We start from the raw sequence: 19,966 nt of genomic DNA on the forward strand, positions 1-19,966 counted from the left end.
TTTATATCCTTTCCAGAATTTCCACTTTTTTTAGAGAGTACAGTGTTCTTTTCTGCCAGAGAAGCATATGCTAGCCTATAAAATATTCCAACTATTCTCAAAATTTGTGAATTATTTGGCTGGTACTTTTTTTTCTCCTGTTTCTTGCTTTTTCTAAAGTAATTTAGCTAATGTTTTGTCTTCATTTTGAGTTAGTAAATGGTAAACGTCAACATTTTGACTCAATCCAAAATTTGAGTTTGAAATTATTCAAAATGCAGCCTTCGAGTTTGTACCCAGTTTAGAATCAATATAACTGTTTTATACTTTAGAAGGCTAAAACAGATGCATTTAGTGCATGAATAAGGACATAGAACTGCAAAAAGCTTGCTAAAAGCTTTAGGGGTCGTTTTGTTGGAAACAAGTTATCCAGAATTAATTATTCCGGGTTTAGCTGTTTCACCCTCCTATAGGGATAAAAATAACACTACAATCCCGCGATAACTAATCTCAGGTATACCACAATTTTATCAAAACCAGATATGGGATAAACTCATCTCAAAGTTAATTCCGAAATTAATTATCCCTCGTACCAAACGAGTCCTTACAGTAATAGCACACAGATTTTCTATTATCAGGGGTGTGTAAGATGATCAAAGTTTAAGTGGATAAAAATTTTATGCAGTACAATGAACAAAGTGGGAAGACTCAAAGGGACAGTGAAATGTAGTAAAATTAATGAATAGTAGCCATTACATATATTATAGGCAATTTTAAAAGAATGTATGAAATTTCAATAAATTAAACAACCATCCGGGGGAGCAGCAATTGACACAACCGGAAAATAAATGGAAATTACAGGTTAAAACAATTAATAATGGCCTTTATCAACATAACTACAACTAGACTCCTACAAACACAATATCCTCACTAGGAAAAGCCGGGCTCCCGAATTTTAAACCAACATCAAGCATCAGTGAAAAAGTTCCCTAATGGAACACAGAAAAGATTGCAGATACCAGCAGCAGCATCGTGAAAATGAATTTCGACCCGTTGCCTCTAATGGATGTTGCAGATGATATATCTTGAGGCCTGAGGAGTAAATGAACCATGTTAGATAGGTATTCCGAGTTATATTATTATGCTTAATAAAACGCGTTGGTGAAGATAGTTGTTTATTTACTTTTGCAGTTTGCTAAGTTGACCACAGAAGAGTGCATTGTCTGGCATTGGCATCTCAGTCTTGTTAGAGGGCTCTGGATTAACAACCCTGATGTATGTTTCTTGGCCTAGAAACCAGGAGTCGAGGTTTTCTGTTCTCAGGTTCCAAATTCCGACATTGTCAAGGGAGACCAAGATTGCTGTCCATGCTCCAGGGAAAACCTGAGCAGCATACGAAAGATAAGAGAATTGTCATGATATGGAGTCTTTGAGAACATGAGATGATATAAGGAACTGCAGCTAAGCACAAAATTTCCAAAATAACAAGCAGTGATACTAGTATATTCATGTCCCTTAAGGTTATATGCCATTTAAATGGCATTACCTCCTCGGCTCCTCCTAATGTGGAGCAATACTAATTCAACATGCTATAGCATATCTTATAGTGTAATGCAAACAAATTACAAAGTGGTCGTCTTATCACTGGCATATACAAGCAAGAAAAGAGTTGAACTCATCGGGCTGTAAGCAGTGTTCATTGAGATGGCAACAAAAATATCGTGAGTTTGGCCAAGGCATGCATCCATAATTCAACATGCCACAGCAATGATTATAGTCTTAACGACATGCTATACCTTTTCTTTTTTATAACATACTTCATATACCTAAATCAACCTTATTTCACCTGTCTAATAGACTACTCACTATTTTCTTGGCACCAAGAAGAATTGTAAGCCTGTACTAACTTATAAAGAATTCACAGAAATTTGCAAGATATAGCAATGATTACCTGTGTTGTGGTTCGAGCTATTCCATCCCATTTGTTGTAAGTGCCCCTACTACTATTTGACCACACACCATAATCCATCCTGCAAGTTGGTATTAATGAAAAGTCAAGTTTAGAGAAATAAGTTTTCCAGTTTCAGGTTTGAATACAATGAACACTGAGAGGAGGCCAGATCATACCCAACCACAAAAAAGGCATATCCACTCATGTGGTATGTATGCACTTTGGTATCATTGTTCTGTAATATTACTTCCATAAATCCCCTGTAGGTACCATTTATAACAGAGGTTTCCATCTTAGGAGGTCCTGTTAGTGGTGCCGTAGGGAAGTCTAGCTTATATACACCCTTCAATTTGTACTTGTCAGCAAGTCTGATTGGTGTTTTAGGATTAACAAACGAAATCCCATTAAGTGTTGTTCTTCTTTTTCCATCTACCATCGTTGGCGGCTTATTTTGGATCACATATATCTCTGTTACATTAATTGAGCCATATCTGAAAGAGCCTTGGGGATTTGGGCGAGCTCCGCTTGCAGTTACATTCCACCTGCATAGCATACACCATAACACCAATTACTTAAAACTTCCTGATACTAGTTGATAAGTGCATTTGGGGAGACAAACAAACCTGATAGATCTAGCCTGGTTCATAGAGTAAGTTTTGTCGAATTCATCTTGAGGTGGTTCGGGAAGAGGACCATGTGCCTTTCCTTTTGAGTTTGTGTATTTCAAAATGCCTACACCAGTGACTCTTTGCCATTGTGATTGGTTCACAAATCTGGCACTTGCAACAATATAGTAATCAGAACTTGCGTTCTGATTCATGGTTACCAAAAAGGAGTATGATTGTCCAACATGTATGTCTAAGCTAGTATAGTTTTGCTGCACAGTGTATGATCCCTCTGCTTCTGCCAAAAGTAAGTTATGATCTTGAATTCTGAAGTTCAAGCTAGTTGATATTCCTACATTGCTTACACGAATCCGGTAGGTTTTGCCTGCAGAATCATAATATTAGTATTACAAAACAACAAAGAAGAGAAGCGTATCACACTATAGATAATTAACAAGACTAAGTAGGAGCACAAATGAAGACTTACATTTCTAGATAGAGGCAAAGTCAGGAATTCTAACAAGGTGATAGAAAAGATGCAAAAATGTTATACCTAGAAGCTTCTCTTATGACAAGGAAATATATATATTTACACACACACAAATATGTGTGTGTATAAATTTGTTTTTGCCCTACTTGCACAGTATAGTTCTTGGACGAAGAGGATTCAATTGAACCTCCTTTCTTACCTTTAGCTCCACCACTGGTCCCAGATAATCAATTAATTTCTACATACAGATGCATTATTTCGCGGAATCATTTAATTCATTTTCCTTCTCTACACTACTGAAACACGAAAGCATAAGCACTTGCAAGAAGGTGAAATGAAACTCTAAAGTGTCTAGAGGAAGTTTTATGGCGAAAATGTCACAGAGGGAAGTTTTTGTCAGAGCAGATAAAATCCATGTAACAAATAACACGAATTACTTTGAAGACAACATAAATCTTACTCCTCTTTAACTAGTAGTCACATTCTAGCACAATGTAGCTTTACCTGGGTGGACAGTGATAGTTTCATAGTCAATGCCATCAGGCACAATAGTATCATTGTATCTATAAGGACCTTTTCCATTAATTAAAACACCATCTGGCTTCCCCAAATCTTTCCCAGCAAGAAGCGTGTTCCTCAAAGCCTACATCGATCAACAAGAAGCAAAAAGTACACATTACACACTAAAACTATACAAATACTTTTAACTTCAACAAAAGCTTTACACGATAAACTCATCGCGTAAACACTAACCGTGTGATTTCTGGTGTACCAATCACCAATCATAATAGTGATATCATCATATGGAAAATCAAAAGGGATTGGAATTTCATCCCTGTTGTTAATTGTAATTCCACCAAAACCACCTGATGCTCTTTGAAAATGGAGTGAAGGGAAGTAAAAGAAACTTCCAATTTGGTCCTTGACCTGAAATTGGTAAGTCCAATTCCATCTTGAAGGGATAGGACAGTTTGTTCCTGGTAACCCATCCTGCCATGTTGTCTTCTTCTGTTGAACACCAGACCTGTATAAATTACAACAAAATTATAACCCCAAATAACCATTAACATTCAAAAGAGTGTACTCAGCGGGAAAAATTAAACTTACCAATGCAGAAGAAGTTCTTCATCTAATTTGTTCTTTACATTAACAACAACATTGTCATTTGTAGTCACATTCATAGTTGGTCCGGGAAATTTTCCATTTATAGCAATAACCTGAAAAAAGATTAGGTAAACATAGCTCAATAAACTCAAACTCTAGGCATTACTGAACTCTAAACACAAAGTTGGAAACTTTGACATCACATACCCCATAGATCTGAAACCAATTTTCAAGAAACACTATGCAAAACATTAACATTTGTCCTGCTACCTAGGAAGCAACAAATGTATGTAAAAAATAAGAGATCTGAAAAAACAAACCTGTTGGGGCACACCAAGTGGAGAAGCTTCAATGTAGGAAACTTCAAAGTTAAAAAACTTAAATGGATCTCCAGCAAAACATAACCCCATAAACCAGAAAATGCACACAAGTGTGATTTGGAAAGACTGAGTACAAGAAGCCATTTGGTTCAAAGTAAGTAAAGATCAATACTTTCAAAGTGTATTATGAGAAAAAAATGTTCCCTTTTTTTTGTGCAGTTACATTATAAGATAGAGAGCAAAGAAAAAATGAGCAGAAAGAGAGCAAGAAAGCAAGAAACAAAGAAAGCAGCTAAGAGAGAAAGACAGAAAGAGAAAGTATAGTAGTAGTACTAGTGGTTTTTATAATAATAATAATAATAATAATAATAATAATAATAATAATAATAATAATAATAATAATAATAATAATAATAATAATAATAATAATAATAATAGTAAAGCCAATAGTACCAACGGTTCAATTTACTTTTTATGGGGTACAGTTTTCTTGGTCATAGGTGAGAGAGAAAAGAAAAGGAATGGTGGTGCTAGCTTGGATTTTAGAGGGGGTGAGCTGAAAGTTTTATGTCGGTCCAAATTGCTAATACTAATAGTAATAAATTGTTATAATTATTAGGGTGCACATGAGCAATGCATGGATTGAGGGGAAAGAGTGTAATCAAGAAAAGGAATGCGTGTCTTTGCGTGTAATGTGTGTGTGAGAGATAGAAATGAGCCAATGACAGATAATAAGATATATACATGTCATATACATAAGAAAACTAAAAATAAATAAAATCTTTCACAGGGGAATGAAATTACAAAAATGAAAATATGGCATAACAACAATAACGATCCAGTAAAATCCCACTTTAGTGTGTACGCAGACCTTACCCCTACCCCGATGGGACAGAGAGGCTATTTCCGATAGATCATCGGTTCAGGAAGACAAAAATAAAACAAAAAGATATAATATATCAGTATCGTTAACAGAAACCATAGAAAATATGGCATAAATTTTGTATAAATAATTAGATTATATATAAGTCATAAATTAGATTTGAGGAAGTGAAAAAGATTGTATGTACCTTGTTTGATTTATAACTGGAATGCACCATTATGAATTGTTTCAGCTAAACCTACTTGTTAGCATACAAATACAGCATATAATACTAATCAATGACACAAACACTTGGTGAGTGATATGACTATGTTTTTTTCTTCATAAGTTGAAATATTAAGGCTCTATAAAAAAAATTGACTTAGAAAGCAAGATACTAGTAACAAAAATGTATAATAGCTCGGTACAAGTAATAATTCACAATGTACAATATGATTATATGAACGTAGCCCATATAATGTGATGAAGTTTTCCTTGACATTGTCATCAGCTTTGTCCGATAACCTAGATATATAACAACTTACTGTATTTACTATTTTCATATTGGTTAACATTTTTAAGCACGAAATTCAAAAATAGCCAGATTTATAAGTAGTCATTTAAAAATAGTCACAGTTTCAAAAGTAATTGAAATTTAGCCACTTTTCATGTAAAGATAAATCTGAACGAAAACACTGTTCAAAATCCGGAAAAATACTCTAGTATAATATACTGGAACTAATATATTGGAACTCCAATATAATATACTAGAGTTCCAGTATATTATACTGAACTTTCTGTGTGTTGGAGTTCCAGCATAATATGCTGGAAGTTCATACACAGGTGCACCGATCTCCAGTATATTATGCTGAAACTTTCCGTGTTACAGCAAAATAGTGGCTATTTTTCAATGACTTTGCAAATGCTAGCTATTTTTAAATGACCAGTCCGAAAATTGGCTAGCATGTGCTATTTTTACCATTTTTAATGTCTAAAATGTCCTATTGCAAAATTCCGTTCCCCGTTGAGTAATAAGTAGGCGTTTGGATATAAAAATATTTTTTTTTTAAAAAAAGTAGTATTTGGAAAGTTGAAATGGTATTTGAAATTTGATATTATGTTTGGATGTGCATTTCACTTGAAAAATATTGCAATTTTATAGATAAATATTTTTTAAAATTTTTTTTTTAAAGGAAAATAAAAATTATGGACAAACGAGGACATAAATAAAAGAAGGGTTTTAGTTATATTTAGGGATGAGGTGGGGTAAGGGGGTTTGGGGATGACAGCCAATGGACAGTTCAGATTGATACATACCCAGTCATACATTACCCACACGCCTACTCCTTTAATTGAGAACCAAATTTTGTCCTCCACCAACCTCTATTATTCTTTTCCTTTTTCTAGCCATTTTATGTTCCTGACATTTTAATATAATAAGTAATTAGTTGCTACATTTATGATCAATCTTCTTCTGTATACACTTATTTTGCTATTCCTTCTTCTATATATAACAACAACGGCGATCCAATAAAATTTTATAAGTGGGGTCTGGAAAGGATAATATGTATGCAGACCTTACCCCTATCCCAAAGGAGCAGATAGCCTATTTCCAGAAGACCTTCGGCTCAAGCTTCTTATATATATAAGTAGATCCGAAACAACAACTCTTAATTGGTTTCATAAAGGCATCATCTACTTATAGGGTAATAATAACTAACTACAATTAACTTCAAATTATCATCTCTCAAATAGCAATACTCCATTTATATACATACACTGTGTTTTCATCATCCTTCAAGTAAATAGCAACTTGTTATTCTTTGCATATCGGTGATACTCTGAAACTAAATTTTTTTTTCAAACTAAATAATCTTTAATGATGACTTGCGCAAGTTAATATGCACTAAGTTTGTTCCTAATACAGAAAAAGTTATGTTTTACTTATGAATACATATAACGTGAACAACTTAATTTTGGTAAGCATGTTCACCACTGAGCGAGCTAGTATATACCTTTACTTTTTTCTTCTCTACATCGATTGCGTCTATAATTTTTTAACTAATCCCAAATATCTTTAAATTTCACTAAAGACAAAACATTTAGAATGACTTAAAGGAAACGATGAAACTTTTACGCTAAATAAGGAGAAGATCTATCTTTCGAGAATATAATCGTAAAATATACTCTTTCTATCTTAATTTTTATAATACACTTTTTAATTCGGACGTTTCGAGATAGTTAAACCCAGAAATTCTAGACAACTTTTGCTACTTTTAAAAAATTTAATTTAGTTAATTTTTTAAATATAAGCTTTTATGGTATATCAGACAGCATAGTCAGGATTTCAAACTTATGAGTTTGGGACCTTAATTTTTTTAAGTTAATGTGTTCTAAATTTATGATTTGTACATATTTTATAAAAAATATTAAAATAAATACATGATTTAAACCAAAATTACTGCGTTCAGCCGAACCGTAACCAACGATGTGGCTCTGTGTTGAGACACTAATTATTAACAGGGATTATAGAAGTTGCAAGTTGTAGAGAAAGACCATTATTTTTATGTAAGGAGCGTCGTACAAGAAACTTGCTCAGGAAAGCTCCACATGATTGCCAGCAGGGTATCCAGGCACCGTGTGGGGCCCTTTGTCGATGGGTTCACCCATTAATGGCTATGGTTCGCCCATTTACGGCTCTTTCCTTTCCTTCTATTTTCTTCTTTCTCAACGGTATCCCATGAAAAAAATAATATAAAAATCAACTTAAACAAATGTTCATCCAATCGTTTAAACTAAAATAACCGGTTAAGATAAAATATATATATATATATATATACTTTATTTATTATATATATAAAATTATATATTAATATATAATTTATGTATATGACTTGAAAAAGTAAATAATAAATTTTAAGATTTTTTTATATATTTATCAGCCAATGTTTTTTAGGCATTGATTAATTCGAATTCATATAGGTAAGACCCAGAAAATCACTTACTAATATTTTTTTATTTTTTATTTTTATTTTTTTAGGACTCAAACCTTTTATTAAGAGCATATCATTTTATTCATTCCATCATAAATTTTAGTGGTCATTGTCTTAGACTAACCAATGGTTTCATAACACAATCATCAGCTCTTATTCCTTCCCATGTGATATTTTGCTGAAAAAAATCATTGTCCATGCTACCACGAAATCATATTTTTCATTCTTTGGAAAATTCTTTTTCCTTTCTCCTGAAATTATGATTCAAAGACAAGGTTTATGTTACACTAGAGAATTCTTTCACTGTTATAAATAAAATTTTATTTATGATGAATGTTTATATTTTAGAGAAATTGTAGGGATTTTACTTGGTGGCTAAGTCACTCTTTTCATATAAATAGAGGGTTCTATTCCATTGTAATTCATCCCAAATCAATAAGAATTCTCTCTCTCTATTTTTCTCTGCAATGTTCTTTTTCTTCTTTTATTGTTTCATAACACGTTATCAGCACGAGACTCTAACCAATTGAGTAGAAGCTTTGGGATTGAGCGTAATGATTGTCAATCGTTCCATGAACTTCCGTCATAATTAAATTCTGGATGTAAGGTAAGTATTTTACTTTATTTTCTCTTTTAAATTCTTGACATTCTATAATTTGATTTTAAATACAAGCAAAGAAAATAAATTTTGATTATAACTCTAATGGAGTTAGTAAGAAATTATAACCACCTGAAGTGATAAAATTTCTATGTCTTGCCATGATCAAAGTCATGTATGATCATGAGCACAAGAAGTGAAAACTCGTCCCATTGAATTTGCTTCATTCTCATTCCCTTAAGAGAATGTGATAGCAATATGTGATAAGTTTGAAAGAAGATAAAATTATTACCGTGAAGGTATCAATGGATGTAGGCGTGGCAATAGACGAAATTATAATCGTCATCATTATGATAATGAGAACAATAAGGATTCTCAAAATAATCCTTCACTCTGTGAAAATAATATGTCTCATCGATTTGACATGAGATTTTATAAAGCACATATAGATGATTATAGTCTATTCATGATATGAATGTGATAACATGTGATTTATGAATACATATTCATTCTTGGAAGAATATAAATGTGCTAGTGGTAGTGAATATACCGCACTCACCTCTAGGAGGAGGTTTGAGATGTAATAAGAACATAATGTCTCAATTATGGCATGAGTGGTCATTGATCACGTACCTATTATACACCAAAATATTTTGGTAATGTGATTATTAAAGAATAACATTAATGCAAGAAACATATCTTGCATATAATTTTGACTATAACCATAATGATATAACTTTCTCTTTACAAGAAATATTCACCAAATGGATGTTGATGAATATATGGTACTACAAAATTAATTAAGAACGCTACAAGAGCCAATTATACTATTTGGAGAAACACAATTGATTACCTTAAGATATTATGTTGTAGTAAGTCTCAAAGAAACTTAATTGAGTTTCTAAAGTATTCGCGAAAGCGGATGGTTATATTGAGACTATAAATAAAGGAAAAATTTAATATCTTCTATTACTACAACTTGTAGCGGGGTAATATGTATGTGAAAAGTTACTCGCTTTATTCTCCAGTTTGTACTACATAAATAAAAGAATACCATAATAAAGTGAATGTTTATTGATATAAAAACTCATATCATAATAAACTTAGAGTTTATTGACAATTACACATGTCATGGTGTAAACCTGAAGTTTATCATTATTGATAATTTCTCCAATTGGCATAATTGGTTTAGCCATATCAATTTAAGTGTGATGTGCAAAAATAATAGAGAATTCACATGAGTAAATATTAAATAACTAGAAAGTTCTTTATAAATTCTCTTATGTTGCTTGTTCTTATTAATTAATAAACCAACTAAAATCATGATCGAATCATGTGAATGCTGGAAATATCAAAGGTGAACATGAGCTCATTCACCTGTCATGTATACCACATAAGGTGCATCTATGAGATGGTTACATATGCAATTATTATTAACCCGCAACATGGTGTTATGCGAGGTAACTTGCTCAATAATTTAATTTCGAGCATAATTTTCATATTTTCTATTCAAGACAGTTTAATTTGATAAGTTGGTTTACATCACAGTTAGTTTAGCGAAATGATTTCTTGAGTACCCCCACTTAATAGCTAAATTATTGCTTATGAGAACAAAGTTATATATATCAGTTTGATATACGTTATATTTTCTCCCCTCACAAGTGGTTTAGGGTCAGGAACAAAATAATTCCATCCTACTATTGATGTACGGTGTATATTTTAATTAACACCATAACACACAAAGGCGAGTTTCCAAAATTGAGGACGAAACTTAGCTTTTCTAACATGAGAGGGAAACATGATAAACAGTTGAGAAAAGGTTACGTGGAATGAATCATCATTTGTATATCTAGATCCCCGAATAAGATAATATGAACTTGAAGTTCATAAAAAGATAATTCATTTGCAATATATTGCAAAGCATGCCAGACGCATTTACTGACCTAACGAAAGTAACTGTATTCTCATTGCAAATGTTCATATTAAGTCCTAGAAGGACAAAGTCTATGGTACGCTTAAAGAATATAGACAAATCGATTTCAAATAAACTTCTTGATAAAGAAGATGAGCAAATGATCAAAATGATCATAATAAGGAGGCAAGTGATCTAGAAGATCACATAATATAATACTTCATAAAATCTCAGGAGAGGTTCAGGTACCTGAAAATATGAAGGAAGAGATCTCTATGTTATGCCTTTATGAAAAAAATATTGGAACCGATATAAAATATTCGTCGACGACATCTATCATAGCGCTAAGTATAGATGAGGATCTTAAGTCTGTCGAATACAGACACAAAATTATTGGCCAAATGGAAGAGACAAAATTCGAATAGAATTGGTTTCATATGAGAGACATGTAGTTTTGGACATGTAGTTCAAGCACTTGAAAGTATAAAGTCAATAATATGTGCAATCGGTTTTCGATATCATATTTGTCTAGCATGAGATGAAAACTTAATATGCATCTAATTAAAGTCTAATATATGACTTGTATGACTTAACTTATATGACAATCCATGAAGAATTTAAATTACTTAAAGCATATAAAATTCTTGGTTATGAAGTACTCCATCCTAAGTACAATTTGTGCACATTTGTATCTTGCTATAATTATAAGCATAATAATATGATAGCGAGAGTTTTCAAGGTGCAACATATTCATTGGAGTTAATATGTGTGATTTATTCATCAAATCTCTGCCGACGTCAACTTTCAAGAAGCCAGTGCACAAGATTTGAATGCGAAGGCTCAAGAATGTGAATTGATGCTCTCATCGGGGGGAGATAAATACGCGTTGTACTCTTTTTTTCTTATAAGATTTTGTCTCACTGGGTTTCCTTGCAAGGTTTTTAACGAGGGAACTAAAATGTGTATTGTTAGATATGTGTACTCTTTTCCCTTCTCTAGAATTTTTTTCCCACTCGGTTTTATTTTAGTTAAGGTTTTAACGAGGCACATTATCTGTTGAATAGACATTCAAGGGGGAGTGTTATAAATAGAATTTTATTTATGGTGAATGTCTATATTTTAGAGAGATCTTAGGGTTTATTACTTGGTGGCTAAGTCACTCTTTCCCTATAAATAGAGGGTTCTATTCCATTGTAATTCATCCCAAATCAATAAGAATTTTCTCTCTCTATTTTTCTCTGCAATGTTCTACTTTTTTTATTGTTTCATAACATTCATAGGATTTTTATTTTTATTTTTTTAAAAATGACACGGAGAGTGAGAAAAGAGAGCGCAATGGACGTCAAAGGACGAATAGGGTAATTAACGCAAAATGAAAGCAACTTTCAAAATGGTACACATTCTTGTGGGATTATACTGGATCGTTGTTGTTGTTGTTGTTGTTGTTGTTTCAAAATAGTACACATTGAATGCAATGCGATATATAAGTGAGATTTAATTAATGCGATGTATAAGTCGTATTTAACAAATGCAATTTAAGGCGAAAATACGATTTATAAGTCGTATACAAAAACGCGACTTATAGGTTCTTTAACTTAAACGGATCAACATCAATGAAATGAGCTATACATTTTATAAGAGAATTAATTGATCTGATTAAAGATTCGCCAACTTGACTTTTGATGAAAATTAGGTCTCAAAAATAAGTTTATTTTTACATTAGCAATCGATTATAAAGTTGAATGAAAAATTATGGTGGGATGATCGTAATTTTTCTATTTTTAATCAAAGATTTCGATTTAAAACTTGAAAATGAATAGCTCTGTGATAAGGAGGGTATATCGCCCTATGAGCTTATCCAACAAAAATTAGGAATAATTGGACTAATAGACTTTAGGATATCAAATGAAATTTGATACTCAATTTAACTTCTCGTGAATTAAGGTTAAAAACATCTTTGTGGTAGACAAGAAAAGAAGTGATAATTAAAGAAATTAGTTTCTAATGAATCCCATTAATGGCCAGTTACGGTAATTGTGCATGTCTGGTCTGTTATTAAAGTAATTGTGCCTGACTAATCTGTTATTAAAAGGGATGGTAACCAGAAGTTCATGAATCATGATTAAAGTTTTCAGGTTATTAGTCTCACAAGCTGGAGCTAAGGCCCCGTTTGTTCATAAAAAAAATTAATTTTTTTTCCTAAAAATATTTTTGTTCATGAAATTTTGTAAGTTTCTAAAAATTTTGAGAATGAGTTTTTCAAACATGAAAAAATGGTCTTGAGCACTTTTTCAAAATTTTCAGATTTTTTTTTTCCCACACAAAAAACTGCAAAAAATTTTCAAGTGAAATGTATGTTCAAACAAAATTTCAAATTACAGATGTTATTTTTTAACTTAACTCCAAATATTACTTTTTCAAAAAATTATAATTTTTATATCCAAACGCCTACTAAATTTGCTGTGAATTTTAATTTCATTCGGGTATATGTAGTGTCCAAATTAACAATTCTTCTTCATTTTAACTTCCAATTATTCGAAGTGTAATGGATCTTTATCCTAGTGTTAAGCTTCAGGTGTCTCAAGTATATGCAATCTATTTTTTTTAATAACTTCAACTTAAAATATATTTCGAAATCAATAGTTTTTTACTACTTGGTTCTTTATTTCAACTTCAATTGAAATAAAGAATTTAAAATTAAAACCTAATTTTAAGAAGTATTCAAGTGACATAATGATTGCAAAGGAAGCTGGAGATGGTACGTAGTCTTGTCACAAGGAGCGAATATAGTCCTTTATTAATTCAGGCAATTTTTTATTTTACTTTAACCAAACATTGTACAAACGCGTACAAATTAGTGCTTTCAATTTGGATCAGTCAAGTATAAACTTGAAGGTCTCAATGAATTTTAACTTTTTATAACAAATAGAGATTGGTAACTTGCAAGAAAAATACTATATAATTAAGTGATTTATTACAGTCGGTTAAATTATGTGATAACTAAAATTACATTAACAGCTAATAGTGGTTTGAGCTCATGTGAGGTTGAGTGCAGCAGATAATAAGTCAAAGTCAATGAAACCTGCATATATTGTGGAAACATGCTTCAAACAGTTCATCCTCGAGATGCCCGTACTCTAAACAACCCCCAACAAATAAAATAAAATAAAATAAATGAGTTAAAATGATACTCCTATTTGCTAAGGCAACCAGCAGATGCAGAAATTGACCATACGTGAAGCCAACGGATAAATATTAGACGAGGATACAATATTTGAGGATTGGATATTGTAGCTTTTGAAGTGGTCCTACTACTAACCTTGAGTCTGAAACTTTTCTAATGACCTTGGGCAAAAAATATATTTCTATTACTTAAAAAAAAGTTACGTAAATAACTAAAATGCAGTATTATAATACTGCATTTTACTTTAACGGAAAGTTAGCCGTTAAAGTAAAACGTAGTACTATACTGTGTCTTATTAAAAAATAATTTTTTTAAAGAAAAACGCAGTACTTAAACGCAGAATTGTACTGCGTTTCCCTATTAATATTGGGCCCACTTCTGCAGAACCTGCTGGGAATATTTTTTTAATGCAAAATGCAGTGCAATACTGCGTTTAAGGAAAACGCAGTATTATACTACATTTTGCTTTAAAATTTGGGCCCACCAATAAGTGTTCTGCGGATAACTGACATACCAATAATTCAAATACATAAAACGTGGTATTGTACTGCGTTTTACATAAAAAAAAATTCTGCACCCCAAGCTTATTTAAAGGCGTTTGAATTTTATGAAAATTCATTCAATACTTTCCTTCAAACTTCCGTTCATACTTCTCTCTTCTTCTTATCAATCATCTTTTTACAATGTCTGAAGAGCCAAAAATAAGGGTTTCATTATATTGAGGGGAGGAGGGGGTGAGATTGTGCTGGAGAATAACTCTGTGAGGTATAGCTCACCTCCACAGTGTCATGTTAAATTGCCGCTTACAATGGAGTACGATAAATTGGTACGATAATAGATTGTGCTGGAGAATAACTCTGGGGGTATGGAAGACGTTCCCATACCCCCAGTCATTGAGTGGTTATTCTGGAGCAGTTTTTGCCGGACAGATTGCGAATGAAAGAGCTTGCCTTGATTTAAACTTGTCACCACCGGCGAATGAGCAACCACAAAATAATTTTTCGACTTTATATAATCCACAAGACGACTGGTAAACTTCAATTTTTCTACGCTTTAGCGATGTTTATTTTATGTTTGAATTGGATTTGTATTAACACTCATATTTTTCATAGGGGGTACCGTCCGAATATGAATTTTACAAGTTATGACTCCGCTCCTAGTTGGAATATGTGTGGTTCTGGAGTATTGGACCATGGTGGTCCATCTGGGAGTCATCACCAACAAGAAAATATCCATCATGAAACGTCAAGACAGTACGACTTGTAAGTAAAGTGATATATCTATTTCTAAAGTATTTATCTAGTTGGGTAACTTATCATTTTGTTCTTTTTGTGAAGTGAAAACGAGCTTCTTGATGTTCCTGACCTCACACAGTTGCCCATAGACGACGTATTCACTCGTGAGTTGGCAGATGCGCAGAGTCAGGAAGATGATAGTGATTATGACAACAATGCGGATGAGTCTGGAGATGACACACCCTTCCATGATGAGGGTGATGAGAAGGAGGAAGTGAATGTTGAACCTAAGCTAATGAGGGAGCATGTTCCTCCACCTCCCGCTAGACCAAGAGTGTACGAGTCCCACGTGCCATTTCATGAGCGTAATATTCCCTACCTTGATAATTTTCCAAGTATGCCGAACGTGGATGCCCTCACAAGGGATGATAACGAAATTCGGTCAGCGATGTGAGATGAGTCTAGACCAGCTGTTCTGACAAAGGGCATGTATTTCCCCGACAAAGCTCACCTAATTAGGGCTGTAAAAATCTACAGTATAAGAGAGTGCCATGAGATGATAGTAAGTGAGTCAACTATGGAGGTATACAAGGCTGTATGTCGTAGAGACTTTATGGGTTGTCACTGGATGTTGCGTGCCAGCAAGAAAAAATCAGGTTTGTGGAAAGTAGGTAAATTTATTAGCACCCACAGATGTGAAATGGACACATTCAATGAGAATCACTTCAACCTGGATGTGGACTTGGTTTCTCTTGTCTTGATTCCATATTTGGAAGTGTCCATTAGGTTCAAGATTAAAGAGTGTATTACAACCGTCCACCAAGAGTATGGTTGTACTATAACCAACAGAAAGGCATATCTCGGTCGCAAACGTGCCTTTGAACTTATTTATAGCGACTGGGATAAGTCTTTTTCAAATCTACCCAGGTACATGGCCGCACTGCAACACTTTAACCCCGACACTGTTGTTGAATGGAGGCGTGAGCGTAGTCCGAACAGACCCGAATATATTTTCAACTATGTGTTCGGGTCATTTAAAGCAGCAATTGATGATTTTGTGCATTGTCGTCCTGTAATTTCCATAGACGGTACTCATGTCTATAGAAAGTATGATATTAAGCTTTGTATTGCAGTTGCAGTTGATGCCAACGACCAAATATTTCCACTAGCTTTTGCCATTTGTGCCAACGAAAGCGAAGCGACGTGGACGTTTTTTTAAACCACTTGAAGCAGCACGTTGTCAAACAGCGTTCAGGTATTTGTCTAATATCCGATCGACATGATGGTATTTTAAGTTCTGTACGGCACTTGTCTGAATGGCAGGAACCATATGCATTCCATCGTTACTGTGTGAGGCACCTGAAGGCCAATTTCCAGAAGAAATATCCTGACAAGGCCTTGCATGACTTAATGTGGATGGTTGCAACTGAGTATCAGCAGTGCAAATTCACCAGGCGCATGAAAGAGATCCGGCAGATAGATCCACGAGCCTATACTTGGTTGATGGGACATGAGCTTCACATGTGGACATTGTATGCTGATGGTGGCAGACGATGGGGAGCCCTCACTATAAACGTGTCGGAGTCATTCAATGGCTTGTTGAAGTCTTCCCATGGACTGCCTGTCACTGCCATAGTCCGCATGACATTCAAACAGAGTGCGGAGAGGTTAGTTGAAAGGCATGGAGTTGCATCGGCATTGATGAACAAGGGTGTTCAATTTATGCCAATACCCATGAGAAGATTTGAAAGGTACAGGAGGCGAACACAATGGCATTCGTTTCTACAGTACGATGATGACCGGGGTGTTTTTGAAGTTAAGACCGCTATCCGCGGACACCGTAGGAATAATCTACAGACGGTGAATGAAGCCAGAAGGTTTTGTTCATGTGGGAAATGGACCATCTACCACATATCGTGCGCACATGCGTTGAAGTGCTTTCAACAAGTTGGATATGGGGCAACCAACTATATTGATAGGCAATACAGTGTTGTTGAATACGTAGACACGTATAGCGGGCAGCTGCAGCCATTAGGTGCTGAGCATTATTGGCCGTCGGAACCTTTTAAGATGGTATGTAACAAGGACTATTTACGCAAGCTGCAAGTGAAAAAGAGAACGCGTATACGGAACCAAATGGATGTTGGTGACACCGTTTATGCGCGTAAATGTGGCATATGCTCGCAGCCAGGACACGACCTTCGTAAATGTCCTTCAGGTGGTGTGCGTGGCGGTGGTAATCCAGCTCCTAGTGCAAGTTCGTCGAATGTACCCAACTATCAAGGATACCCCTAGTCTTTTGTTTTGGTTTTGTTTTTTTTAATATGTGTCTGTACTTGTGTATGTTGCAATATATATCAAGTAAAATTATGTTCCACAATCTTGTTACATCTTATTTTTTAACGTGACGTTTTGATATAGTTGTTCAAATATTTAACTTATTTGTGTTAGTAAAGAAGACCAAGAATGTGGAATAAAAAAAATTACGTATTAAAAAATAAATCTAATATGTAAAGCGTCGTACAATAATACGTTTTATCTATTGTATTGTCGTTCTCAAAAGGCTGGAATGATTGAAGAAAAAGCTGTTTAATTACAGAATAACTTTAATATGTAAAGCATGGTATAATACTACGTTTTGTTGAGTTGTCATGTTGTTCTGAAAAAGCTGAAAACCATGTGAAAAACCTGGTTTGTTGCAGAATAACTTTAATATGTAAAGTGTGGTATAATACTACGTTTTATTGAGTCGTTTAACTTTAATAACTAAAACGCAGTATAATACTACGTTTTGTGTGAAATATTGACTATAAATAACGGACGCATGCTACTTATGTTCTGCGCTTAACAATAACCAAAGTTTCTCTTTAAGAAATGTCTGAACAACCCGTTTATGTCCCAAGGTGCTATTGCGGAGAAAAATGTAGTTTGTATAAATGGTGGCCAGATGGTGGACGCCGCTACTGGGCATGTATGTACAAGGAGGACGAGCAACCCGACAAGTCTACATGTGAATTTGAGGTATGGATGGATGAACTATGTAACCAGGGGTACTACAAAGAAAGAATTTATGATCTTCATATTACCTGTACGAGGCAAGCGATACGGGAGCGCCGAACCAACCAAGAAATTGATGAGTTGAAGGCGAAACTCAATGAGGTAGAAGAAGAGCAAAAAAAGCTGGAAGACCAACTCCAGTGGTTAGAGCAAATAGTAGTACGCGGGCGTGACTAAACAGTGGCTTATACGTGTTGAGCGTACTAATGTATCTTTATGTTTCCCTTGTCAAGTGTTTTCATTAGTTCTACTGTTTGTTTTTGTTATGTGTATCGTTAGATTTGCCGTGTTTGTGTTTCTGTTGTCATGTTTAAATAAAATTGCTGTTCAAATTCTGTCACAATAACCTGTGTCGTTCAACTAGAATTGTTGCCATTATCTACATAATGTATTATTTTCTTCATGAAATTGTTCAAATATTCAACATATTGGTGTTACTAAAGAACACCAATCTAATAATTTTAAAAAAAATTATGTACAAAGCGTGGTATAAGACTACGCTTGTATAGTACTACGTTTTATGGAGTTGTCTTGTCGTTCTGAAAAAGATGAAAACCGTGTGAAAAAAGATGTTTTCTTGCAGAAAAATTTAATACTTAAAGCGTGGTATAGTACTACATTTTATGGAGTTGTCTTGTCATTCAGAAAAAACTAGAAACGCATGTGAAAAAGTTGTTTCCTTGCAGGAAAATGTAATATGTAAAACGCAGTATAGTACTACGCTTTGTTGAGTTATCATGTCATTCTGAAAAAGCTGAAAACCATGTGATAAAACAATGTCATTTCAGAGAAATTTAATATGCAAAGCATGGTAGAATACTACGTTTTACTTGTATGTAAAGCGTGGTATAATACTACGTTATATGTGAAATCTTGCCTATAAATAACGAGCGCATTCTAGTTATTTTCTGCGCTTAACAACAACCTATAGCAAATATTTCCATAAAACTAAAGTTTCTCTTTAAGAAATGTCTCGACAACCCCTTTATTGCCCAAAGCGCGACTGTGGAATCAAAAGCATGATGTACGATTGTTAGGAAGAAGCTGGACGCCGCTACTGGGCGTGTATGAACATGTTTTATAGGCAACCCGGCGTACCTACATGCAATTTTAAGGTATGGATTGATGAACCATGTGAGCAGGAATATTACAAAGACAAGTTGTATCATCTTCATGATGTGTGTATGGGGCAGTGGGACAGAGAGCGCCAATCCAAGCAAGAAATTGTAGAGTTGAAGGCGAAACTCAAGGTGGCAGAAGAAGAGAAAAAAAAGTTGGAAAAAAAGCTCGAGTGGATGAAGCAGAGAATACTAGGCGGTTGTGACTAAATAATGGCATGTACGTATTGAGCGTTGTAGTGTATTTTTATGTTTCCTTTGTCCAGTGTTTTCATTAGTTCTACTGTTTGTTTTTGTGTTAGGTTTGCAAGGTTTGTGTTTGTGTTGTACTGTTAAAGTAAAATTGCTGTTCAAACGCAATTAAAATAAAATTGTTGTTAAAAGATAATTGTTACCATTATTTACATAATGCACTATTTACACAAAGTAAAAACATAAGTAAATCAATGAGTCCCGCAACTTGTGTGCTTTAGTGCTGCTGCTGGCCTGAGTCGCATCCCCTGTCGCCCGGGTACATTATCTGGATCATCATCATCAAGCCGCCTCTTTATGTGAGGA

General features: G+C 34.0%; 1 protein-coding gene across 1 annotated transcript; it reads right to left on the reverse strand.

Moving 5' to 3' along the window:
* Positions 1 to 706: 706 nt before the first annotated feature.
* On the reverse strand, positions 707 to 5,026 carry LOC107805343 (monocopper oxidase-like protein SKU5). The gene is made up of 9 exons (XM_016629375.2): positions 4,450 to 5,026; positions 4,133 to 4,242; positions 3,779 to 4,049; positions 3,530 to 3,668; positions 2,554 to 2,920; positions 2,107 to 2,472; positions 1,931 to 2,009; positions 1,163 to 1,362; positions 707 to 1,071 (listed from the first exon to the last, which is right to left on the reverse strand). Exons 1-9 carry the CDS (start codon positions 4,591 to 4,593, stop codon positions 969 to 971), a joined length of 1,779 nt encoding a protein of 592 aa, XP_016484861.1. The 5' UTR covers positions 4,594 to 5,026; the 3' UTR covers positions 707 to 968.
* Positions 5,027 to 19,966: the final 14,940 nt, after the last annotated feature.

This window comes from Nicotiana tabacum, chromosome 1 (assembly GCF_000715075.1).
Source record: "Nicotiana tabacum cultivar K326 chromosome 1, ASM71507v2, whole genome shotgun sequence".
In the NCBI taxonomy this organism is placed as follows: Eukaryota; Viridiplantae; Streptophyta; class Magnoliopsida; order Solanales; family Solanaceae; genus Nicotiana; species Nicotiana tabacum.